Genomic DNA, 25,634 nt, shown 5'->3' with positions numbered 1-25,634 from the left:
TCCCCCTCCCCCACGCGCTGCCGCGGCCGCCGCAGGAGCCCAGAGCTCTAGCCGCCCGGCGACTCCCCCTCCCCCTCCCCAGCCCCGCCCCGCCCGGAGCCGGGGCTCCCGAGTCGGAGCCGAGTCTGCGCCTAGGGGTGAGTACGCGGACCCCTCCCCAGCACCCCTTACTTGGCTCATAGGATCTCACCACCACCCCAAGGAAGAGGGAAAAAAAAAAAAAAAAAAAAAGCACCGGGACTCAGCTGCGCGTTCCCTCCCTTCCACCTCCTGCGGGACCCAGAGGTGCCCGGGCCCCACGGGACCCAACGGAGGCACGCTTTGTCCCCAAACCCGCGCCGTCCCTGGCCAGATGTGAGTCCTCCCACCCCTGTCGGGGCTCCAGATGTGCGCCGTCCTCTGCCCCCGCCCCGCTGGAATATCCCAAGGGGTGGGACCCCTCTGTCCCGGCCCTCGAGTGCCACTCTAGTTCCACCTGCTCCGTCCAGGTGCGCGGCCCCTGCGCGGCCCTCGCCGGGTCCCAGCTGCTCCCCAGCCGCCGGCGCCGCTGAAGGGAACCACCCGCCTCCGCCCCCGAGTTTTGCATTCTAGGGTCGCCAAGTCCGATGCCCTCGGTCTCTTTTTTATTCTTTCTCTTGTTGCTGGGGACGAAGCTGGCCTCAAACAAGGGGTCCAGGCTTGGGCAAAGGGCAGGGCTCGAGGTTGCTAGCACCAGACGGGTGGCTGCCCCAGCCCTGGTGAGGACTGATCTGCCGGCTGGAGAGGGCGGCCGGCCCGGGGAGCATGTCCTCTCCTGCGCCCCACACAGAGCAGTTCATTCATGAGCCGCCCGGGCCTGCGTTGGAGGGTGCGGTGGGGAGAAGATTCAGACGCGAATCCGGAGTAGGCAAAGGCCCTATTGAGGGGGAGGGGGCGCGCTTTGTCCCTCCCGGCCGTCTTGACCGCCTGGTGCGGACTGTCCCAAAGCTTGTCGTTGTGTTGCCCAGAAAAAACAAGGATGCCCGGGAAGTGGGGAAGAGAGGTCAGAGGGGCCGGCTGCCCTTGGAGCTTTGTGCTGCCACCCGCCTTGGTCCCCTGATTGGAAGTCTGGCGGCCGGTTGCTCAGAGGAGCTTGGGGCTCTGCTCCCTACCTAGTACCACTTCCTGACCCTGAACCTCCTCCCGGTCAGCAACAGTCCGGGGTGAATGAGATTGTACCCAACACCTCGTGAAGAGGGACCCACAGCCCTCTGCCTTCCAGATATATGAGAGCAGGGGAAGGGGAGGGGCTGCCACGCTCAGGAGGTGGGTATACTGGCAGCACCTTTGTCCTCCGGGGTACCAGAGGGTCTACGTCCTGGCATGTCCCAGGCAGCACATGCTGGGGCCTGCTGTTGAAGTCTTGGCCAGTGAGTGAGCGAGTAGGTGGGTGGGGATGTTTTGAGGCAGAAGATGGGTGATAAGTAGCTAAGAACCCCTTTTTGGCATCGGTACAAATTCCTTCCAAGTACAGCAGAGTAACAGAAAACCGGGTTCAAATCCCAGCTCTGTTGTTCTGGAGCTGTGCGACCTTGGCAAGTTACTTAACCCATCTGAACCTCTGTTTCTGTCTAAAAGCGTGAGTAGTTACTACCACTTCCTTCTGAGGTGCATCTTTGGGATCCAATAGTTTAATGCAGGTAAATAGCCTGGCACTCTGCCTGACAGTTGATCGATTATAATGGGTTCACGTCTCTGAACTTCCTGACCTATCTGTCTCCTCTGGAGTCCCACCCTACCTACTACAAGTGGATGGGGGCACATTCTGGGACTTGGTGACAGAGTCCCTAGTATAGAGGAAGCACCCTCCCCCTCACTGAGGAGTTTTCTATTATATTCCTATCATGAAATTCTATGTTTTATTTTGGTCTTAACCAGCCTTCCTCCACTAAAGCAACCTCTTGGAGTCTATATCTTATTAATAACAGCTGATTTTGTGTTTTATTTTGTTTGCCATGAGATGTCATTTAGCCCAGGCTAGCCTTGAACTTCTAATCTTCCAGGTGTATACCAGAATGCTTGCCTTCAACAGCTGGTCCTTTTTTTGTGGTGGTTTTTGTTTGTTTGCTTGCTTGCTTGCTTGCTTGCTTGTTTTAAGAGCTGTGAACTAGAGTTTTGGTGGTTCGTGTTGTTTTGGTTTGTTTTAAATTTTATTTCATCTTTCAAGCAGCCACAGGGCTGAGTTGCTGTCTCCATTTTATAGGTAAAGGACCTGAGCTGGTTGAGTACCCTTTCCAGAATAAAAGCCAAATGTGTTTCATCTTAGGGCCCTTGGTCCTCTACCCCTGCCTCAGGACTTGAGCCCACAAACCCCACACCTGCGTCAAGGGTCAGCTATGCAAGAAAAAAAGGCAGACCTGTAGATTTAGAGCATGGCATTCTTCAGAGCTGGTGCTGACAGCCCTCAGGGCCCTGCTAGTGGACTCTCCTATTGACAGAAGCAGCAAAATGCCTGGGCCCACCTCTGGATCTATCACAGAGTGCTGTGTGACCTGCCCCAAGTTATTTGCCGTCTCTGTGCATCAGTGGCCTGTTGGGGTTTTGAAGGGTGACAAATAGCAACATTTACAAAGTGTTTAGTGAAGTAATGCTGGGGACAGAATAAAAGTAAGGCAGGCCAGGTGTGGTGGAGCATACTGGTATCTTGACTTGGAGCCAAGCCTAGGCTATATAGCTAGATTCTGAAGAGATTCAGCAGGGGGCCGCCTATAGATACAATGGATACACCTTTGCCTTTCTCTGAGTTCCTCCAAAGCCTAGCAAAGTCATTGGTATTTGTTACAGATTGGAAGACTGAGGCCCAGATGGCCTCAGAGTAAGAGTTAATTTCTTACTCACTGGTTTTGTAAGAACCCAAAGAAGCCCTAAACTCTACAAGGAAAACAAACAAGCAAGCAAAAAATAACTTCTAACCCATAACCCAGTTTTTATTAGTGAAATAACAGCCTTAATTTGGTTAAGCTAAAACCCCCATCTCTATACAATACCAACTTCAGTATCCAACTAGAGAAATGCTCTCACAGCTGGCTGAGTATGTCTGGATAAGGAGAATCTTTGCCTGCTTCCACTATTCCCAAGCATTCTGCCCTCCGCTCGGCTCCCCAGTGCTAGGCTGGATTTGAAGGCAGTTGCCCTGAATGACACAGCCCAGCAACCCCACCCCTAAAGAGCTTGAAGTCACTCTGTCACCTAGCAAAGCCACCAGCCCAACTCCACCTCTTACCTACCCCGTGACCTTCCCTGGCTCCACTCCCTTCTCTGGTCCCTATTTCCTTCCTGTGGATGGGTGATCTGGGTGTGCCTTGCTTGCCTTGGGTGTAGGGTAGGATCTGTGTAGTTCAATCCTGGGGAACTCTCATCTACTGTAACAGAACCACATCTTGTAGAAGCTCCCAGAGTGTCCCATCTTCCTTCAGAGTAGAGAAGACAGGAACGGGAGGATGACGTTAAAAGAGCTTAGACAAGGGGTGGGAGCAGGCACTGAAGTTCCTGGAGTTCAGAGAAGTTAGGACTGGGGATGTAGCAGGCTTGGAAACACGCTTAGCATGCAGGAAGCCCTAGTTTGGAGTCCCAGCACTTGGGAAGTAGCAATAGGAATTTAAGGTCATCCACAGCCCCATAGCAAGAGTATAGCGAGTCTGCAATACATGAGACCTTGTATCAAAGGAGAAGAAAAAGTGGGGGGGGGGGGGGGGGGGGGGGGGGCGGGGAGGGCTAATCAGAGCCTCCCTCCCCAAAATACCTATACCCACTGTTGACCTGTCCTGGCGCTTCAGCATCTGTGTATCTTAATTTATACACTGAGACACAGATAGACGGACACACACACACACAGACACTCCTCCATTCATAGGCCACAAGTCCCTTTATTTCTGCACACTATCATGTAGTTATATAGCAGCCTATGCAGACAGACACACATATGACCACATTTACATATCTGAACATGTCTGGACTGCTCTTGTATTCACTGGCCCAAGGACAAATAATAAACATTATGATTATTTTTGAAATATTTTATTTATGAAACTTCCATATATAGAAAGGATCTTAAGTTGGAGATCAGCCTAGGCTGAGTAGAGAGAACTTGGTGAGAGACAGAGACAGTGGGGTTTCCGACAGTGTGGATACATTATTACCTCTCTGTGAGAGCCGTGCTGATGATTCTTTGTTACAAATTGGAAGAGTGAGGCCCAGCTGTTTCTTCATCTGTTCTAGGCCTATCAGCAAAGCGCCCCTGTTCTGAGAAGGGTCCCAGCTTAAGTAGAAGCTGACTTAGGTTTGAATTCCAGCTTCCATCATTTCACTGGTAGTGAGACCTTGTGAGCCTTGTACTCAAATCTTCAATGACAGTGAGACAACTCACAAGATGTTTGAGGGTTAAATGCAGTCATGTATGTTATTCTTTTGTTTTAAAAGATTTGGTATTTATTTTATGTGTAGGAGGAGTGTTTTGCTTGTATGTGTCTGTGTACCATGTGGGTGCAGTACCAGCAGAGGCCAGAGAGGGTGTCAGAGCTGGAGTTAACAGTTGTTAGCAGCCTGCCCTGGGAATTGAATCCTTGTTGTCTTCAAGAGAAGCCAGCACTGTCATCTGCTGACCTACCACTGGAGCCCCACATATTGTTATTCTTAAAACAATGGACACTAGATAACTAGTATTTGCTACAATGATTAAACTCATGTGTTTTTAAAGGCAGCTTTGGACCAGAAAAGGGAGCCTGTATAACACATGCAGGGAGTTATTTTCTGTTCTGTCCTGAACCAGCTTTTGCAAAGACTCCTTTGGACCAAGAAAAACACACAAACAATGCCCATATCATTCTAGAGATCTCCTAGCTCCTGCCCTGTGTGATTGGATGTTTGAATGGGACGAGGGGACCCCAGGGCTGCTAGGACACCCTAGGGGGCTGAGGGACAGACAGTTGCTTCCAACTTGCTAGTCACCTCTTCTAGATTTGTTGTTCTCTCTCTTTGTCTGGTTGCCTTTCTTCCCTAGGGACCCTCCCCTAGGCAGACCGTCCATGTTGTCAGCAGAAGGGGCCCCCAGGGGCCCCTGAGTAGGGCCAGGGGGAGCTAGGCTGTGTGGTAGCCGTCTCTGCTACAGTCACACTTCTCCAGCCTGGGAACCTCCTCAGGGCCCTGCTCAGCTTTATCCCCAAGCATTTCCAGAGCCCAGGGCTGCAACTGGCTTCCCCTTCCCTCCTCTCCTGCCCTTCATCCACTCAGAGCACAAAGGCTGTGGCAGGGCACCAGGCAGGCACCGGGCAAGACAGTAGTACAGTGGTTGCTGGGGGCCTTTAGAGGCCTCGCCCACTCTTCCCACTCTTTTGCCAATGGAAAAGCTGGCTGAAGGGCACAGCATTCCCAGCCTGCTCTGCTCTGTAGACAGAAGCACAGCATTCTGGGAGTTGTAGTCCTTACACCCCTCTGTTTTCCCCTGTACAGCTAGTTGGAGAGAAGGGAGGAAAGCTGGGTTGCAAATGTGGTGGAGAAAAGCAGGTGTGGCTGGGGCTCGAGTGGTGACACAGACACTGACGTTTGGCTCTTTTACCTGCCTTCCAGCCCGTTGCTTGCTCCGAGGATACAGGAGCAGCTCTGATACCAAACATCTGTTTAGAAGGTGGTTGTGTGGAGGAGGTTAACAGAATTAAAAACTCTGAGCGCATTTGATCATTCTGGTTTTCTTTTCATATTTTTTTCACTCGAACTTAGCCAAAAGGCAGAGAAGTCCCCCCCCCCCTTTATTCTTCATTCATTTATTATGGTTTCAGAGATTGAATTTAGGGCCTCTTCTGAGAAGATCAGAATGTTGGCTCTGGACTCTTATTCTCTGGCATAGGGACAGGTCTCTACCCATCATTTTAAAATATATTTCCATTGCTTTATATGTATGAGTTTTTGTCTGCATACATACATACATATATACGTGTGTGCACCATATGCATGCCTGGTGCCTGCAGAGGTCAGAAGAAGGCATCGTATACCCTAGAACTGAAATTATGATGGCTGTGAGTCTCCATATGGGTGCTAGAAACCCAACCCAAGCCCTTTAGAAGAGCAGCAAAGCTCTTAACCCCTGAATCGTCCGTCTAGTGTCCACCCCACCTCACTTCTCCTGCTTAGGAGAGATTCTCTGTAAGTTGGGGGTGAAGCTGTTCTCGTTAGGATCAGGGTGTGCTGCCCTAACCTACTGTAGAGTCACAGCGAGAGGGCCATGAAGCAAATCCGTGTGATACACTCGTCTCTTCTCTGGGTTCTTATTTCTCACGAGCAGAGTTTCCACCCACTGAGGCAGCTGCTCAGCCGTCCCGGTACCTATCTTGCTAGGCCAGGCTGGGGAGGGGATGAACCCTGCTGACTGACTCGCCCTCTGCCCAGGAAGACCATGCGGCAGTAGCAGCCATGCTGCCGTTCTTGCTGGCCACACTGGGCACCGCAGCCCTCAACAGCAGCAACCCGAAGGACTACTGCTACAGTGCCCGTATCCGCAGCACTGTCCTACAGGGCCTGCCCTTTGGGGGCGTCCCCACCGTGCTGGCTCTGGACTTCATGTGCTTCCTTGTGAGTGACCCCGTACTGTCCCCCACCTGGGCCCAGGACATCCCTTGTGAATATCCTCCACCTCGTACCCCTGTCCACCTTCCCAGACCTAACCAAAAAAGAGGGATTGCCACTTTTTAACTACTGACCGTTCATCTAAGCCAGGGTCCTTCCTTTTAAATAAGTTCTAACCCCTGGCTGCAGACAGCTGTTCCACTTGCTTTCCCCTTTGCCCTCAGGCCCTGCTGTTCTTATTCTCTATCCTCCGGAAGGTGGCCTGGGACTACGGGCGGCTGGCCTTGGTGACAGATGCAGACAGGTAAGAAAGAGCCGGGGCCTGTCTCCTTCCATGCTGCACACAAGCATCATGTTCCACGATGCCTTCGGGGAACACCAGCCTTCTCCTGTCTCCTCTGTTGGGGGATGGAGAGGGACTAGTAGACCCTAGGCCAACATGGGATGGTGTGAGGACCTTTAGTTGGGCCTCTGTCCCACACCAGTCCCCAGGGACTCTCATCTGCTGCACCTAACCCTTTCTGTTCTCTGTCCCCAGGCGTCGCCGGCAGGAGAGGGAGCGAGTGGAACAGGAATAGTATGTGGGGCACCAGCCCCCTCATCCACACTAAACCTGCTCTCCTTTTTCTTCTTTTTCATGCTTCTCTTCTCCTCACGCCAGCTGCTGGTTTTCTCTTTTGCAGTTTTCTCCTCTGCAGACTCATGTTTCAGATTAACGCAGGCGGTGTGCTTTGCAGTGCGGGGTGCTCCTCAGCTTGTCTCTGCCCATCCTGGTTCAGTTCCTCCTCTTAGTCTCCCTGCCTAAGAAATCCCCTCTGTGTATACCCCTGCATTCGCAGCCTTCACTGGCAGGGGCGAGGGACCGTCCTCTGGGAACTCCCTAGACAATCCAGCACAATGATGCAGAGACAAGATCGGGTGTCACCAACAGCTTCCCATCCCCTAACAGCTAGTTTTTCATATTTCAGGGTTCCTTGCTCCATCTGGAGGCCTGGGCTGGTCCTTGCCCAAGGAGGCTCCCCCCCCCCCCCCCCCCCCATTTGTGGCCTTTTTGACTCCTTGTGGTCTCTGTCCGTAGGACTGGAATTGGAGCTGTGGCAGCTAGTGGCTCAGGGAAAACGAAGGGGAGGGTCCTGCCCAAGAGACATCTTCCAGTTTAGCCACCCTCATCTTCTGATCCTTGCTTTCCTTCACTTCCCTTTTGCTTTGGGGGTAATACTGTTTCTGTTGCCTACTCCCCACTCCCCCTGCTGGCCACCTTTGGAACTGCAGGGACCTCTAACATTCTTGCTTCCTCTTCTATTCTGGGCAGTGATGAAGACACCCTCTCCAATAAGGCCCACCAACAGTGATCCCTCAAGTAGACATGTTCGAGGGAGGCATGGGTAGGGGAAGATCACTCTTGCTTCAGCCTCTGCGCTTTCTGTGCCTTCTTTAGTCCCTCTGGGTGCTCATAGCTGGTCCTCTGAGGCCCACACTCCCCCTCTCACCTTCCTCTGCTCTGTCTCCCCACCCCCAGTGTGGCATCAGCTATGCATGGGGACAGTCATGACCGATATGAACGTCTCACCTCCGTCTCCAGCTCTGTCGACTTTGACCAAAGGGACAATGTGAGTGTCCTCCTCCCGATTTCCTTGGGTACACTGCCGTAAGGTCAGGGGCATTAGTGTGGACCTCTCTGCACAGGGAGTGACTTGCTAAGGTTCAGAGGCCATCAGCAGGCCCAGGGCTCCTGCGGCACAGGCCTGGAGCCTCTAACATTTGTCAGTTCCAAACTGTGTCTGCCACAGTAGAGTCTGATGCTCACCTCCATTATTGACTAAAACTCCTTTTTTCTTTGAACGTGGCTTTAGAAACCATGAGCCTTGAAGGTCTGTGCAATAAAACTGAGACAACATTGATTAAATCACCCCCCCCCCTTTTTTTAAATGTGGTTTTAGAAACTGTAATAAGCCTTGGGGGTCTATGCAATAAGACTTAGACACTGTTGTGCTGCACAGAGCTTGCTGGCTAGTGTCCGTGCACATAGGGACCCGCTGTCTTGCCAGAGATTAATGCTGACTGAGCAGCCCCTTCAGACATGACAGGCCAACAGTCCCCAGACCTCACTCCATCAGATCAGGCGCACAGCAGTTTCCTGCCTGCCTGGTCCCAGGCAGAATGCCAATCCTCACACTCTAGGATGGCCCTGGTCAGTCTCATTTGGGCTGAGGCTCCTGCAGCAGCCTTAGCAGAGCTAGGCATCAGCTTCCTGAGACTCACAGGGTACGTGGCAAGCTACAGGGATCATCCCTGCCAGACAGGTGTCCAGATGGTCCCCAGACTTGAATGGAGCTCAGGTAACTGGTCCTGCATCTTGGTCAGGAGGCACGTTCTCCCATCCTGTACTAGACATGGACCTTCTCTTGGTAGAAGGTAGGGTGGGCCCTCTTTCTAAGCATCCACATTCTACCTGCAGACAGGATTGCGAGGAGGACAGGGAGAGACCTGCAGCCAGGGAGCCTTGTTTTTGGTCCCTCCAAGGTGGACTGGGAGACAGAGGCAGAAGCTTAGGCAGCATGGCAAACCTCTGTTTTTGTATGATTGTTTATTCTTATATATTTTTACATTGTGTGTGTGTGTGCACTCATGCACTTGTGCACTCCCACTCACCCATATACAAGAAGTGGGAAGATAACACAGCAGCACATGTGTGAGATCAGAGGACAATTTATGGGATCTGGCCGTCAACCTTAGCAACAAGTACCTTCGCCTTTGCTGAGTGATCCATCTTATCAGCCCTATTTTTTTTTAATTTAATTAATTTATTTATGTAAGTTTGTGGATATGTTTATCATACATGTACATATGAATGTGGATATGTGTACATTGTATGTGTGGAGGTCAGAGGACGACTTTCAGCCATCCTGCAAGCCTGCAAACTCTTATTATTAGCTAGAGATTAGGAGAACCCAGAACCTTTCTCGAACCCCATTTCCATCTGGCCCATAGAACCTCAGACTTTTGAAGTTAGCTGCATCTCCAGATTTGTGTGTGTGTGTGTGTGTGTGTGTGTGTGTGTGTGTGTACATGCATATACAGGTACATGGAAAGGACAGTAGTCACGTTTGACTGTTGTTCCCAGGCAGTAACAACCTTGTTTTTTTTGTTTTTGTTTTTTGTTTTTTTGGTTTGTTTGTTTATTTTGTGTTTATTTACCCGCCATGATGTACATACACACTAAGCTGGAGGACAGAAGACAGCTTGGATAAGTCAGTTCTCTCCGTCCACCATGTTAGAGTCCAGAGATCAAGCTCCAGTTATCAGACTTAGCAGCAGGGACCTTTATGAGCCATCTTGACAGGCCCACTTGATTTTTCTGGAACGGGGTCTTTAACTGGGACCTATGTCTTCCTAGTAGGCTAACCTGTCTGTCCAATGAACCCCAGAGATCCATCTGTCTCTGCCTCCCCTGGTCTGGGAGTGTGTACCACCACGCCCTGCTTTTTTTTGCTTACAAGGCGAGCACTTTACTGACTGAGCCATCTCCCTCTTCCCCACTCATACACTTTGATTTCTTTCAGTACTAGAGATAGAAACCAGGGTCTCACTCATACTAGGCAGATGCTCTCCCAGACACATCTGTGGTGGTCATGAGGTTTTTTCTTCAGGTGCCAGGTGGGTATAGGGGCTGTGTCCTCGTGATCACAAGCTGGAGATAATTCTGAGAATCTGATGGGTGGGGCTAAAGGAAGCGGAGTCAGGTTGTTAGGCTGGGATCTCCAGTTCTGTTCCCTCTGTTTCCCCAGGGCTTCTGTTCCTGGCTGACAGCCATCTTCAGGATAAAGTAAGTGAATGGTCTGCGCACTCTAAAGAGAAAGAGACAGAAACCTCAGCACCTGTCACCTCCCTCCAAAACCAAGGCCAGCAGCTTTGAGGGCCATAGGGCTCCTAGCCATCACAGTACCCTGTGGCCTACTCCAAGAGGCCAGGCATTACTCCAGAATGCTTATTCTGACCCACCATCTCCTCTGTGACACCCTGCACAAGATCAGCCATGCCTGGTCTACCAGCCCTGGCCACAGCTTGATTGAGACCAGGGGCCAGAGCCCCCACCTCAGCCTCTGTGCAGCCAGTAGGTGGGGGCACCAGGCAGGCTGGAAGCAGCCAGGCAGCCGCAGGCAAGAGTCAGCAGCCAGCGGGCAGAACTCAGGAGATCCAGCCAGAGTCCACAGGCAGGCAGTGAGCGCTGAGAAAGGCAGAAAGCTGGGACAGGTCAGCACTGGGCCCTAACCATGCTCTGGGCCCTTGACCATGGACACTCAGCCCTGGTGGCCTTAAGGCCCTCGAAGGAGCTGCTGTTGCCCACGTCCCAACGTCCCCCCAGAACATCCCTCCTTCTTGTCCCCTCCCATTTCTGTCTTCCATCTTCCTGTCTTTTCATCTCCATTCCTGATCTTGTTTTCTTTTCTCTTGCTCTTCTTTTTGCTAAAACTTTCAGACACTGTGAATTCCTCCTCTTCCTCTTTCATTTCTTCCTCTTCTTCCTTTTCCTTTTCCTGCCCCTCCTCCTCTCCTTCCCCTTCTTTTCCCTTTTCTCCTTCCTTCCTCCCAGGAAATCGGGATGGGAAGGTCTGTCTCAACCCCATTGCTGCCCCATCAGCAGGGGTGGCTAGGGTGGCTGGGGGTGGGACAGGCCGGTTCCAGTCTGCCCTCTGCTGTTTTTAACCAGCGTCTTCTGTCTGCCTCCCGTGGCCTACAGGGACGATGAGATCCGAGACAAGTGTGGGGGCGACGCTGTGCACTACCTGTCCTTCCAAAGACACATCATTGGGTTGCTGGTTGTCGTGGGCGTCCTCTCCGTAGGCATCGTGTTGCCTGTCAACTTCTCAGGGGACCTGCTAGGTCAGTGAGGGCCAGGCGGCTGGAGTAGGAGGGGCAGAGGGCGTCCATTCTTACCCCACCGCCATCCCCTTCTCCTTCCCGCCTTCCAGAGAACAATGCCTACAGCTTTGGGAGAACCACCATTGCCAACTTGAAATCAGGGTGAGTCTGGGCAGCTCTGCCGTGGGCTGGGGTCTAAGGGAGAAACAAGAGACAGGAGACTGCAGAGACAGACGGACACAGCAGAGGTCGACCCTGCTGACGCAGTGACCCATGTGTCCTGTGCTCCTCACAGGAATAACCTCCTCTGGCTGCACACATCCTTTGCCTTCCTGTACCTGCTGCTCACGGTCTACAGCATGCGAAGACACACCTCTAAGATGCGCTACAAGGAAGATGATCTGGTGAGGAAGTGCAGCCCTCAGGGTGGCCACCATAGAGTTGGGCTGCCTGGGTTCCCTCCTACTCACCGGATAAGGATGCTTCTCCAGAGATCCTGGGAAGGCAATGCCTGTCCCTTCCCATCCTGAGCATGGCCCTGGGGAAATGACTGGCTGGTAATAGTGTCAGATGGTTGTATTGTCGTCTTACTTGACGAGGATGGTAGAAATATTCCTTCAGCTTCCACAGCCATTTACCTAGCCTGGACCAAATGCTAGTCACTGTGCTAGGTCCTCAAGGTTCTAGGTGTCCACCCACCTAGTGACCCCTGAGACCTCCTCAAAGAACAGCCACCTCCTGGTTCTTCCATTTGGCTTCTATTACAAACACTCCACTGAGGCCTAACCGGTTCCTAAGGCTTGCTCCATCCCCCAGCCCCTGCCTGCATCCTCTGGCTCTTCTAGAGCCCACACACAGGAAGACAAGCCTGCTTCCCTCTCCCTCAGGTCAAGCGGACTCTTTTCATCAATGGAATCTCCAAATATGCAGAGTCAGAAAAAATCAAGAAACATTTTGAGTGAGTAAACAGCCCATCCCACCTCAGGCCGGCAGACGCCTGCCTGTCCCTTAGCCCCAAGGACATCTTTGCACCCCTGGACCCATACTCAGCAGTCGGAGGCCCAGGCTGAGGGGAGCAGATTAAGGAAGACCTCTCACATGCCGAGCCGGGCTGGTCTCCCACTTTCACTGAGTGACAGCCAGCCCCTTGGAGAACTGCAGAGAGCTGAGGGGGTCACTCGGGATCCAGCCCATGTTTAGCATGTACAGGGCCTTGGGTTTGATCCCGAGCACTTTCAAAAAATAATATAATAATTAGCAAATGAGAGAAAGAAGAGGGACTCCTGAAGAGTACAGCCTGTGACATCTGTTTTATCCTCTGGCTTGGACTGGGTCATGGGTGGTTGGCCCAGGGTCCTGAGGTGGCAGCTTCCTCAAAAATTACCAGCAGCACTTACTTGGTGCATATACAGATGTTGTGGGAAAGCCTGTGGACTGTGGTGGCATCTGAAGGAGTCTGAGGAGGTTGGTCTTGTTCTTTCAGCTTCTCTGGCTCTGCAGTTCAGGTATCTGGGTACTAGAGGCACCTTGGTGCTGAGCCCATGGGCTAGAGAGTCAAGAGATGCCAGGTGTGGTGGCTCACACCTTTAATCCTAACACTTGGGAGTCAAAGACAAGTGGATCTCTGTGAGTTCAAGGCCAGCCTGTTCTATAAGAGAGGTCCAAGATAGCCAGAGTGACAGAAAGAGACCCTGTCTCAAAACACACACAAAAAAGTTAAGGGCCAGCTGTAGAGACGTAGAGAGACAGACGGTCTCCACACAGAATTAGAGGTCCTGCATACTTTGATTCATTTATTGCCAAAGTCTCTCAGTTACCATAGCAGACAGTGAATGAAAAGTCACCCAGGCTCAAGGATCACACTTAGAGGTCAACCTGTAGGAGCCAGTCAACAGTCTCAACTGAGATTGGTTCAAGTTAATCTGTGACCCACATTAGGAGCCAGTCAGTGGCCATGACAAGGGACCAGTCAATCCATGACCCAGATTAGGAACCAGCCAGTGGCCATGACAAGGGACAAGTTAATCTATGACCCAGTTTAGGAACCAGCCAGTGGCTATGACAAGGGACAAGTTAATCCATGACCCAGAATAGGAGCCAGCCAGTGGCCATGACAAGGGACACTATGGTCTGGATCCCAGCTCAAGGTTCAGATGGATTCAGGGTTTATTCTTTCTTTTCTCTTTTTAAGTTTTATTTATTTTTATTTTAATTTTATGTGTATGGGTATTCGACTATGTATGCCTGTGTACCATGTAGATGTGGTACCTGTGGAAGCCAGAAGAGGGAGACAGATCACCTGGTTGTGAGTGGCTGTGTGGATGTTGGGGATCAGCTCTGGTCCTCTGGAAGGACATGGGAAGTCTTAAACCCTAGCCATCCCTCCAGCCCCAGGTTCATTCTTGAGGTCCAGGTCTGCTGCTATTGGTGCAAATCAAAGCTCAGTCATTGTCCTGGAGCAGGTCAGTTTGTCATCCCATCAGCAGTAATGTCTCAGCAGGATCAGGGCAGTATCTGGTCAGGTCACATTCCAGAGCTGTGTTACAGGGATCTGGAGCTAAACCCTGATAACACTGATGGGCGGGTACTTATACATTTGACGTACACATTGAACATCTTCTGCATGTAGGCATAGGTGTTTTAGAAGCAAGCCCTGCCCTCATACAGCTTACAAAACAGGGTGAGAGAATGATTTGGAGTTCAAGCTTACATCAGTGTAAGGGCACAGCAGGCCGAGAGGGGGACTAGTGTGTGCTCAGGATCCAGTGACATTTTGTCCAGTTGGACAGTTATCAGCTTCCATTGACATGTCCTGATGCAGACCTCTAGTGACCTGCCCTGGGCAAGGGCTCGGTATAACAGCAGTAAACAAAACCAGACATCTTCCTAGGAGTCAGAGGATCTCACCTTGTGGGGGTGCTAAGGTGCTATCCTGAGTGAGGAAGGGGGCTGTGTGACAGGGACCCTCACACTGGAACAAAGACCTGAGCAGAGCAGAGGAGTGTACCCTCCGGGTCAGCTCTGTGATGTGCTGTGGGAGACAAACAGTAAGACTGTAGTGAAGTGTTCTGGCTGGTGCTTCAGGGTTAGTTCTAACTTTGTTTAAGAAAACAGCCTGTGGTTAAAGCTCTGTGGCACTCACTCTAAAAGCGGGTGTCAAGAGGATCTGGTCTTTGTTTAGACTTTGGGGCTTTGAGTGGCGTGAGCGGAATGAAGTCAGCCTTTCATCCCGCTGTCCACGGAGCCGACTTTGCTGAGTGCTCACTGCAGGCAGGCTGTTACAGAGGACTCTGAGGATTAGCAGCCGGTCCTTGTCCACACTGAGCTCTGGAGCAGACATCACGCTCAGAGGCTCATGGTCCAGGGTTGGGGACCTTGTGGAGTAGAGGACGCCCCAGAAGAAGAAGAGTTAGCTTTAAAGGATTTGCCTTTAGTCTCATGAGGATGAGAATTAACCTCCCAAAGAGGATGCTCAAAAGAGCCGTGAAGGATACAGCTGTGGCCACCTGGCAAGTTCATTTTCAAGGACCCTGGGTCAGCTTCGACTTTCTAAATTCTCATGAGTTTGTGTCGTTCGTCTCGCTGTTAAGGAACTCTGTCATACGTGTCTCAAATACTTAGTGACCTCTCATTAAATTTTAATATGACATCAAAATTGGATATTCAGTCGAGATTCAGGACTGGATCAGGCTGCAGTCAGCTGGGAAGGACACTGCTAGGTGGGTCAGCAAGCATTTTGTGAACGCTCCCCGGAGCCAGTGCCAGCGAGGCAGGGCAGCCAGCCCTATCAGTCTACCTTTTGGGGGCCAGGGGTGAAGGTCAGCCCTGGGTCTGGGTCTGGGTCTGGGTCATGACCAGGGTTAGAGATCTGCTTCAGGATCAGTTTCTTGTTGGTCTTGAGCCAAGATTGGTCGGAGTAAATCCAAAGTTAAGGCCGAGTGTTGGATCCAGACCAGGACTTGTGGGAACAGGGCAAAGCAAACAGCCTGTAACTAGAAACAGTTTCTGTGAACCTCAAGTTTACAGCCCTGGACAAGAATCAGACCACAGCCTTGGCCTCCCCAGCCCCGCACAGCAGTATCCTCACACAGCCTGGGCTCTCAGCACCTGCTGCCTTCACACAGGCCCCATGCACACCTGCACCCAGTTCCCACTCATAGTGTAAGGACTTCCAAGCTCCATTCTTGAGGAACACTGTAGGCTGAGAGCGAGAAGCTGGGATGTTGAAGTGCTGGTGTTCTGGATGTAAGTGAGGGCAGGCGCGTGGATGGGGCCCTGCAGGGCATGACTGCTGCCTGTGTTTCAGGGAGGCCTACCCCAACTGCACAGTTCTGGAAGCCCGGCCCTGTTACAACGTGGCTCGTCTTATGTTCCTTGATGCCGAGAGGTACCGGGTTGGGGACGGGGAGGGTGTCACCCAGGGTCCTCTGCTCGTCATGGAGGGACTCTTGGCCTCCTTGTGGGAACAGGGCCTCCCTGTCAGGTGGTTTTGGAGCATTTTGAATATGACTAGACCTTGGGAGTCTCTGTTGCTTCCAAGGCCTGGAGCTTGGTGTATGTTGCAGGAGCGAAGGGTCTACGGTCTCCACCTAGTTAAGGACTTAACCCTCTTTAGCTACAGTACGGGAAATTTATGGCAGACTATAAGAACTGGCTCTCCAGAAATGGGCAAGGAGACCCTTGGATGGAACCGTGGCCGAGCCGTACAGGCTAAACAAGCCCACTAACAGGACAGCCCCTGCTCTTGGGGACTGAGCTAAAGCAAGCTTTCCTAAGTCTTGTCCACTCCCAAGCCCTTTCCACCTGAGAAAGTTTTACATGACCTCAGGCCTGTAGGCACATAAATAGGAATACAAGCCGAACATTAAAGAGAATAAATCGTAAGATTTCTTTTAGACACAGGTGGTGGTTCACACCTTTAGTTCCAACACTCAGGAGGCAGAGGCAGGCGGATCTCTGAGTCTGAGGCCAGCCTGATCTACAGATTGAGTTCCAGGGCAGCCAAGGCTACACAGAGAAACCCTGTCTCACCCCCATCCCTCAGAAGAAAGAAATTTTTAAAAATTCCTAGGGCTGGCGGACTGGCTGAGTTGGCAAAGAACTTGCCCTGAGAAGCAAGGACCTAGAGTCATTCCCCACCACCCACGTAAAAGTGTCGTGTGTCATTGCACACACTTGTAACCGCTGTGCTGGTGAAACTCAGGCAAGAGATCCTGCAACGAAGGAGATGGGCAGACCAAACGAGGGTAGTACCTGAGGCCTCCTCGGGCCTCCTCAGATGTGTATGCCTGCACGTACACACACACTCATTTTTAAAACATTCCTTAGTTCTCATACAATCTTAATATTTATTGTTTAATGAAAAGACCTGGCTGGGAAAAATGGGTCAGTGCCTGCAGCATTTGTCATATAAGAGTAAAGACCTGTGTCGGGGTCTCCAACTCTTATGTACAGGTAATCTTCATGTACAGCGAGGACCCTGGTGTGCTGGGGGCAGAGACAGCCGATCCCTGAGACTCATTTGGCCTGGCCAGATTTATGAGCTCCAGATTCATTGAGAGACCTTGCCTCAAAAACTAAGATGCAGTGACATGGTGGCCCACTGCTCCGGAGGCAGAGGCAGGTGGCTCTGACTTAAGGCCAGCCTGGTTTACATAGTGAGTTCCAAGACAGCCAGGGCTGTGCAGAAAGACCCTGTTTCAAAAAACGAAACAAAACCAACCAAACAAAATCTAACTTGTAGAACAATCAAGGGACACATCACACATCTAACTTGTAGAACAATCAAGGGACACATCACACGTCAACTTCTTATTTCCGTGTATACATACACATATGCATATACATTTGCACACGTACATGAACACGTGTACACCCAGGAACACACCCAGCACGAAGAAGATGAGAGCATACTCCTAAGATGGATGTGTTTGTTGTACACAATACCAAAGAGAAATGACATTAGGAAAATATTAACTCTTTGTTTTCCATAGTTAAGCCATCATTTTCTACAAGAGCAGAAAGCTTTGTATGCATGGCAGAGTCACTACAATTCACCAACACGGTCTTGACCCCGAGCCACACTGTTTCTGGCAACCGTTGCCGGCTTGGTGGCATAGGCCACGCAAACCGGGCATGCTGCATGTTCAAAACCAAGCTGCCGTGAAGTTGCTTGCTGCAATACAGGCAGGCTTCGCCAGAAGCACCTCAGATTCCCAATGTGTTTCTTTTTCATTATTCTGTGGTGGTTGCATTTTCAGAAACATTTGACCGTGGCCTGATTCTTTCAATACCCTCACATTCAGTCATGCGATCCCACATTGTGGCCCCATAGTTTAAGAAGTTTGGGGTTTCTTTGTGACACCCCTAGCCCCCAAGCTTAGTTCTCTCCCCCACCTCCCAGCCAGTCCCAGACACTAAGCAGTGGGTGACTGGCCCCTATCCCACAGGAAGAAGGCTGAGCGGGGGAAACTCTACTTCACAAACCTGCAGAGCAAGGAAAATGTTCCCGCCATGATCAACCCCAAACCGTGCGGCCACCTCTGCTGCTGTGTGGTTCGAGGCTGCGAGCAGGTACCGTGTGGGCCGGCTGCTGGGTGGCCGGAGTCCCTGGCAAGGCTGGGGAGGTCTGGGCAGGCCTCAGTAGACATGGATGCCCCAGGGTAGTCACAGCCCCTACCCTAGGACAAACAGATATGGTAGACAGTAAGACTCACAGGTAAAGAGACACCTAGAGAAAGAAGACATGGGTCCCATCCCAGCAAGCCTCCAACTGCCTCCAGAGTCCATGAAACCCCAAATCCTTTCTTTAACTGTTACCTTTATGTGGGGAGGGTGTGCCACGGAGCATGTGTGGGAGTCAGAGAGCAGCTTGTGATAGTCAGTTCTCTCAACCACGTGGATTCTGTAGCTCAGCTCCGGTCATCAGAGTTTGGTTGCAAGCTCCTTTTATTCACTGAGCCATCTTGTCAGCCCTTGAAGCCCCTGTTCTTGCTCTTTGGTCTGTCCTGTTTGTGATAACTTTTAAATCCGTAGATTAGGCAAGCATGGCAGGGGGCAGGGGCCAGGGGGCTGGGGTATCGTCCAGCTTCAGCGCTGACTTAGCATATACAAGGCCATGGGTTTGATCCCCAGTACCGTATAAGTCAGCCATGGCACATGTCTGTAATCCTGACACTCAGGAGGCGCAGGCAGGAGGATCAGAAGTTCAGGGTCATACTCTGCCTTTTTTAATATTTATTCACTTTATGTGTGTGAGTACAGTGTTGCTGTCTTCAGACACACCAGAAGAGGGCATTGGATCCCATTACAGATGGTTGTGAGCCACCATGTGGTTGCTGGGAATTGAACTCAGGACCTTTGGAAGAGCAGCTGGTGTTCTTAACCACTGAGCCATCTCTCCAGTCCCTGACCCTTTTTTTGGGGGGGGGGGGGGATCGAGACAGGGTTTCTCTGTATAGCCTTGGAACTCACTCTGTAGAGCAGGCTGGCCTTGAACTCAGAAATCCACCTACCTCTACCTCCCAAGTACTGGGATTAAAGGCGTGCGCCACCACCGCCCTCCGCTTTTAATACGTTCATGGTTACCCTGCTCCTTGGCTTCCCCACTGTGCCCACCTTGTGAGGTTAGAACAAGGACAGAGTGACTCATACATACGAGACAGCTTAAGGAAGCATGGGCTGATCCCGGCTGAGGCTGTGGTGCCTCCCAGCTCTGAGCAGAGCCCCTGGCCCTGCCACCTGCAGGTGGAGGCCATTGAGTATTACACAAAGCTGGAGCAGAGGCTGAAGGAAGACTACAGGCGGGAGAAGGAGAAGGTGAACGAGAAGCCTCTGGGCATGGCCTTTGTCACCTTCCACAATGAGACCATCACAGCCATGTGAGCTCCCCACCCTGCCTGTCACCCCTGGTCCTCACCCTCTCACAGGGCTGTAGTCCCCGCTGGGGACCCCAGTTGGGACTGAAGTAATGAGTACCTGTTTCCCTAGCATCCTAAAGGACTTCAACGTGTGCAAGTGCCAGGGCTGTGCCTGCCGTGGGGAGCCGCGGGCCTCCTCCTGCAGTGAGGCGCTGCATATCTCCAACTGGACCGTGACCTATGCCCCTGACCCTCAGAACATCTACTGGTGAGCCACAAGGGGTGGGATGGGGCCGCTTACAGGCTGAGGGGCGGTTTCCAGGAAGGTGGGGAGAGGGTAGTTATTGCCAGAGACCGGTCCGTCCAAAGTCTTCAAAGTGACCCCTCCCCCGCTTCCCCAGGGAACACCTCTCCATCCGAGGCTTCATCTGGTGGCTGCGCTGCCTGGTCATCAATGTGGTCCTCTTCATTCTGCTCTTCTTCCTCACCACCCCGGCCATCATCATCACCACCATGGACAAGTTCAACGTCACCAAGCCTGTGGAGTACCTCAATGTGAGGCCCATGCCTGCCCAGCCCTCCGTGACGTGCCACGAGGATCAGTGCCAGGCAGCATCCCCCTCATCCCTAGCGTAGCTCTCTGATGCTGGGTGCTCCAGCCTAGCTCCTCCAGTAGGTTGCACCCATGGCCGCCTGGCCTCCTCTCCCCTCCTGCTGTGTTCAGAGCATGCTTCTTTGAAACTCAGCACTCAGAAGTACAGTAGACAAGATGCAGACCCCAGTCCAAACCAAATCCCCACTGCTCTCAAGCGGGCCAAACTGTCTCTGCTTCCTCAGTTGATGGACTGGGAAAATGGGCCAGTTTCGTGGTCATGAGGTTTAATATGTAGAACATGCACAAGTGCTTGGTACATAGTAGGTGTGTGCAGCAGATGCTCACCATCAACATCATTCACCCAGGAGTCATTCCCACAACCCCAGCCTCTGCCCTCACCCAGCCCTCCAAATGTTGTGAACTTTTAGACCCGCCCACCTGTCCATCTGTGCTTGACACTCCCTGTCCCCCACAGAACCCCATCATCACTCAGTTTTTCCCTACACTACTACTGTGGTGCTTCTCGGCCCTGCTCCCCACCATTGTCTACTACTCCGCCTTCTTCGAAGCACACTGGACACGGTAAGCTGCCCACACTTCACCCACCGTGTCTCGGGGCAGCCCTTTGCTCTGAAGGTTCCCCGCCCTGGGCCCTGTCCTCTCCCCTAGAAAAGCCCCCACCACCCAGAGGAGCCTCCCAGGGCACTGTTCCAGTGTGGGCTGGCCTGCTGTGACCTCTGCCTATGCTCTGCCACTGCCCTCCTAGCTCCGGGGAGAACAGGACCACCATGCACAAGTGCTACACCTTCCTAATCTTCATGGTGCTGCTTCTGCCCTCGCTGGGGCTGAGCAGGTAAGCGTCAAAGGACCGAGGGGGAGCCCGGGTGGGTGCTCACGATAGGAAGAGAGCTACCGGACCAGAAGTCTATCTGTCCCAGGCTTCCCCAGAGGCTCGTGGCAGGCTCTGCACAGGTGCCCTGCCCCATGCCAGCTCCCATCCTTCTTCCTGCAGCCTAGACCTCTTCTTCCGCTGGCTCTTTGACAAGAAATTCCTGGCTGAAGCAGCTATTCGGTTTGAGTGAGTGATGAGGACACTTGGGGAAAGAGAAAAATAACAAGGGTGGATGTCACCAAGCTTCCAGCTGTAAGGGGTGGATGTCACCAAGCTTCCAGCTGTAAGGGGTGGGATTAACATCACGAGTCTCCTGGGTTATCCAAAAGACAGCCCTCGGGGTATTGGGTATGTGCTTGGATGACATGTGTTGGGTTTCGTGATCAGGAGTGTACCTGAACAGCTGAGCTCAAGGTAGATCTAAGTCTTCAGAGCCCACATTTGGGGGTTCTGTAGGGACTAGGGCCCTTATTCCAGGACTGCTGTAGGAGCCTTGAATTTCTCCAAGGAGATGGGGGAGGTATTTGTAGTGGGAACTTGGTCATTATCTGGGGGTGACTTGGGACTCCCAGAGTATCCCTAAGGGTCACTAGAACCCTTACCTGTATCTACTGAGGTCTCTTAGACTGACAACTGAGTAACTGGCTCTAGGCTCAGACCGAGGATGCTAATGTAGCAGATGCGGACCCCTGTTAGGGACTAGATTCATACTGTGGCTGTGGCTCAGGCTCAGGCTCAGGCTCCAGGCCCTTGCTGGAGTTGTCTGTGACTGTCTTGGACTTAGGAACTCTCTGGTTTTTGTCATCCCGCACGCGCACGGGGCAGGAACACACACACACACACACACACACACACACACACACACACACACACACACACACACGAAAGATACTAAGGGTTTCTGAAGCTCTAGGGGAGGGAGTCTGAGGCTCTATTGTGGGAGAACCAGTCAGAAAACTTACCCAGTTTTCTGGGGCTTACATCCCTGGAGGTCTCTGAGGGTACCATTGAGATTTTCTGTAGTGGTCTCAGCAGTTATTTGTTGCACATGCTGGTGGCCTTTTGTGGCCTTGAACTCTCTCCTTGAATGTTTTCAGGGCATGCCATCTAGGTAGGTCTCTGGGCTGGCTGGTATTCAGGGTATGCATCTGGGCTGGCTTTGTTATTTTGATATTCTGGGATTCACACTGTGGAAGGACTAGGGCACAGGTATTGGGGGTCTAAGCCGGGGGTCTACATGTAGAGGAGGCAACAGAGGGTGAGAGCATGGGGTGCTGTCATGCTAGCAGTGGGCAGACAGCCACAAGGTCACCCCAAGGGTGCAGTGCTGGAGCACCTGCTGCCCGCAGGTGTGTGTTCCTGCCCGACAACGGCGCTTTCTTCGTGAACTACGTCATTGCCTCAGCCTTTATCGGTAACGCCATGGACCTGCTGCGCATCCCAGGCCTACTCATGTACATGATCCGGCTCTGCCTGGCGCGCTCCGCCGCTGAAAGACGCAACGTGAAGCGGGTATGGCCGCCTAGGGCAGCGGCAACGCGCACAGCGCCCTCTGGTGGCCTAATCAGAAACAGCAGCAGTCAGGCTCGGGTGGCGGGCATAAGGATGCTGGGAGTTAGGGACTTTAGTTCCCATCTGAAGCCTCAGTTTCCCCACACATATAGCTATGGGTGGACATAGGTGTTTAAGAGATCCTTGAGTTCTGAGAGCATAGTGTTATGTGCTTGGAGTTGGGAGAGGTGTAGCTTCCTTGATCTAGGGTCCCTCTGCCCTCATTCCACAAGGGGGCACTGGAGAACCTGTCCCCGAGTCCGCTAAACTTTTGCCCCCACCTGCCCATGTCCCATCACTGCCCTGCCTGGCTTCCCTATCAGCCACAGCCCCCTCCTCCCACCTGCTTCGCTGTCCCGTGCACCACCCCCACATTAGGTCCCTCACTCCCGATGGCTTCATCCCCAGCCCTAGAGCTCCTGGCCACCTCCTGCCTACCCTGCATTCCTGCAGCCTATCCCCTCCACCCTGAGCCACCCTCCTGCCCATGTCCCCCCCAGCATCAGGCCTACGAGTTCCAGTTTGGCGCAGCCTACGCTTGGATGATGTGCGTCTTCACGGTGGTCATGACCTACAGTATCACCTGCCCCATCATCGTGCCCTTCGGTAGGCACCGCCGCGCCGGGACCTGGGCCCTGCTCGGGGGAACCCAGGGCCTCACCCGCTCCACTCTAGTAAGGCAGGCCACCCTGATTGGACAGGGCCCAGGCTGGGAGACCGGCCCCTCGGGCCTCCCGCCTGGTTCCTGGCTCAGTCAAGGGCTAGGCCTTGGGGAAGATGGGGAAAGCAGTTCTATCAAGATTCGGCCCACCTGACATGCCTGGTCTCTGAGTCAAGCCACCCACCCCACCTCAGCAATATTTCCTGGCGTTGAGGCGTTTCTTCGGGCGTACATGAACATACCTCCCTCCCCCTGAGTTGTTAGACACATATACACACATTCCTATACCAACGTCTACACTTGTACACACATTTCAAAATTTAAGAAAATCCCTTGGTTACCAGAGTGGGCTATGACCCAATGCAGGCAAGCCATGTAACTTGGGCAGGTCTCTCTTCCTCTTAGATGTTTAGCTAAGTGTCTCACTGACCACGACCCCTCAGTAGCCTCTGCCTTCCCCAATAGCATCCTGACTCTGTACCCACCCTCTGTGGCTCTTGAAGGCTCCAGACTCTCAAACTAACCTCATCCTTGTTTAAAGCTCCCTCGGCTTTGGGAAGTAAAATCTACCCTTTAGTTTACACCCAACTATTTAGGGACGGGGTAGAAAAACGTAAGATGGGTTTCAAAGGCTTCTCGCTCATCTAAAAGAATGGCTCTCTGGTGGTCGTCATGGGGGAAGGGGGGCTGCCGGGATGAAGGGACTGATGAGGGAGAAGCTGCAGCTTCCAGCTATGGTAGGACAAGGAGCACTGCCCTGTCCTGGAGCTGAGGGAAGGGACAGGACAGGAGCAGAGACCGGCCCTTCAGCCATCTCAGAAGGCCAGGACAGCCTGTGGTCGACACACAAGGCCTGTGGCGCTGGTCCCGAGGTCAGGGCCATTGGCTTTCCTCAGGGCTCATGTACATGCTGCTGAAGCACCTGGTAGACAGGTACAATCTCTACTACGCCTACTTGCCGGCCAAACTGGACAAGAAGATCCACTCGGGGGCTGTGAACCAGGTGGTGGCCGCGCCCATCCTCTGCCTCTTCTGGCTGCTCTTCTTCTCCACCATGCGCACGGGTGAGGGTCACCATCCCGCTTGGGTCAGGTGGCAGGGACAGAAGGGGCCACCTGTAGAGAATGCCAAGAAGGGTCTCTGTGAGGTTGCGTGGATGGGATGAAGGAGTCGGAGGTAGCGAGCCCCTTGGAAGAGCCCCTTGGAAGGTGGTTACCCCGTTGTCCTTCCCACCGCAGGGTTCCTAGCCCCCACGTCTATGTTCACCTTCGTTGTTCTGGTAATCACCATCGTCATCTGTCTCTGCCACGTCTGCTTCGGACACTTCAAATACCTCAGTGCCCACAACTACAAGGTATGGGGCGGGAGACGAGGTGGTGGAGTGTGGGTGACGGCAGACGTTTTCTGTGGGCGTGGCATGCAGGGCCAAGGGGGGCGGGGACGAAGGTGTTGGGGCATGATCGGGGCTAAAGACAGGAATGTTTCCTCCCCTCTCCCTGGACCCCTTAAGATTGAACACACAGAGACAGATGCCGTGAGCTCCAGAAGTAATGGACGGCCCCAGACTGCTGGCGCTGTCCCCAAATCTGCGGTGAGTGCCTTACTCCACAGCCTGGGGTTGGGGTGGGGCTTTGACCTGCAGAGGGTAAATCCCAGTAGTCCTCCACAAAAGTCAGCCTATACCAGGTCTCAGGGCAGTGGATACCAGAATGGAAAAGACTTGGTTTCCTCCTACCCACTCTGTCCCCTGGGGCACTGCCCACTACGTTGCCCGCCCCCACCTACCCACCCATAATGGACAGCTAGTCACCACCTTGCCCCTATTTCTTTCCCTTCAGAAATACATCGCTCAGGTGCTGCAGGACTCAGAGGGAGACGGGGACGGGGATGGGGCTCCTGGGAGCTCAGGTGATGAGCCCCCATCATCCTCCTCCCAAGACGAGGAGTTGCTGATGCCGCCTGATGGCCTCACGGACACAGACTTCCAGTCATGCGAGGACAGCCTCATAGAGAATGAGATTCACCAGTAAGGGGAGGGAGGGGCCCTGGAGGCCACACCCTGCCCCTCCCCCCACCCCCATGGACACTAAAAAACAAAACGCTAATAATTTATTAGAACTAAAGCCCCCCTCCTCCTACCCCATTCCCTGCTTTCATTAAGGTATTTAAACCTGGGGATTTTGCCACTCTCCCCAACTGTGGAGGGAGAGAGGGAGCCCCCCAACCTCAGTGAGGACAGCCCCGAGCAGGCCCCGGGGCAAAGAGGGGTGTGCAGGGAATTCCCCCAGATCAGCCTCACCACCCAGTAGTGTGGCCAGGAAAGGGTTAATGAGAGCCAAGGTGGGTACCTGGAGCCATGGCTGGAGGCCTGGGGAAAGAAGATCAGGAGCTGCCACCCAGTCAGTCTCTTTCCTCCCCTTCACTGCCCCTGGATCAGGGCCTCCAGGGATGTGGAACCTGCAGCCCTCTGGGATACAGGAGAAGGAAGGGGTGCACAGTGGGAGAAAGAGTCAGGCCTGAGCCAGGGGTTGACCCCGGGGGGAGGGGGGCATGGCTGACACTGGAAAATGGGGTTTTGCACTGGGTTTGTTGGTTTTTTGTTTTTGTTTTCCTTTAAAATAAAAACAAAAGCTGTGA

The 25,634-nt window shown here is 52.8% G+C and overlaps 1 protein-coding gene across 5 annotated transcripts; it reads left to right on the top strand.

Moving 5' to 3' along the window:
* Nucleotide 1: 1 nt before the first annotated feature.
* Tmem63b (transmembrane protein 63B) lies at nucleotides 2-25,634 on the top strand. Of its 5 annotated transcripts, none has more exons than XM_034521248.2 (24): nucleotides 2-137; nucleotides 6,400-6,582; nucleotides 6,801-6,880; nucleotides 7,115-7,153; nucleotides 8,096-8,186; nucleotides 10,365-10,402; nucleotides 11,318-11,460; nucleotides 11,550-11,601; nucleotides 11,735-11,843; nucleotides 12,327-12,397; nucleotides 15,746-15,826; nucleotides 17,889-18,012; nucleotides 19,186-19,319; nucleotides 19,429-19,566; nucleotides 19,700-19,853; nucleotides 20,369-20,475; nucleotides 20,660-20,746; nucleotides 20,906-20,971; nucleotides 22,135-22,297; nucleotides 22,837-22,942; nucleotides 23,894-24,061; nucleotides 24,236-24,351; nucleotides 24,508-24,588; nucleotides 24,836-25,634. In XM_034521248.2, the coding sequence occupies exons 2-24, from the start codon at nucleotides 6,424-6,426 to the stop codon at nucleotides 25,025-25,027; spliced, it is 2,499 nt and encodes an 832-aa protein (XP_034377139.1). In that variant the 5' UTR covers nucleotides 2-137; nucleotides 6,400-6,423; the 3' UTR covers nucleotides 25,028-25,634. The 5 variants fall into 5 exon arrangements, with proteins under 5 accessions (XP_034377139.1, XP_034377141.1, XP_076771387.1 ...); XM_076915272.1 differs by having other exon boundaries at nucleotides 4-137; nucleotides 6,296-6,582; XM_034521249.2 differs by having other exon boundaries at nucleotides 22-137; nucleotides 6,404-6,582.

This window comes from Arvicanthis niloticus, chromosome 17 (assembly GCF_011762505.2).
Source record: "Arvicanthis niloticus isolate mArvNil1 chromosome 17, mArvNil1.pat.X, whole genome shotgun sequence".
Classification (NCBI taxonomy): Eukaryota; Metazoa; Chordata; class Mammalia; order Rodentia; family Muridae; genus Arvicanthis; species Arvicanthis niloticus.
This window is presented reverse-complemented; position numbering and strand designations above follow the sequence as displayed.

Coding starts and splice junctions, on each gene's coding strand:
- Tmem63b (XM_034521248.2), top strand. CDS start 6,424: ATGCTGCCGTTCTTGCTGGCCACACTGGGCACCGCAGCCCTCAACAGC. Junction 7,154..8,095: donor GAGCGAGTGGAACAGGAATA/GTATGTGGGGCA, acceptor CCCCACCCCCAG/TGTGGCATCAGCTATGCATG. Junction 22,943..23,893: donor CCCCATCATCGTGCCCTTCG/GTAGGCACCGCC, acceptor GGCTTTCCTCAG/GGCTCATGTACATGCTGCTG.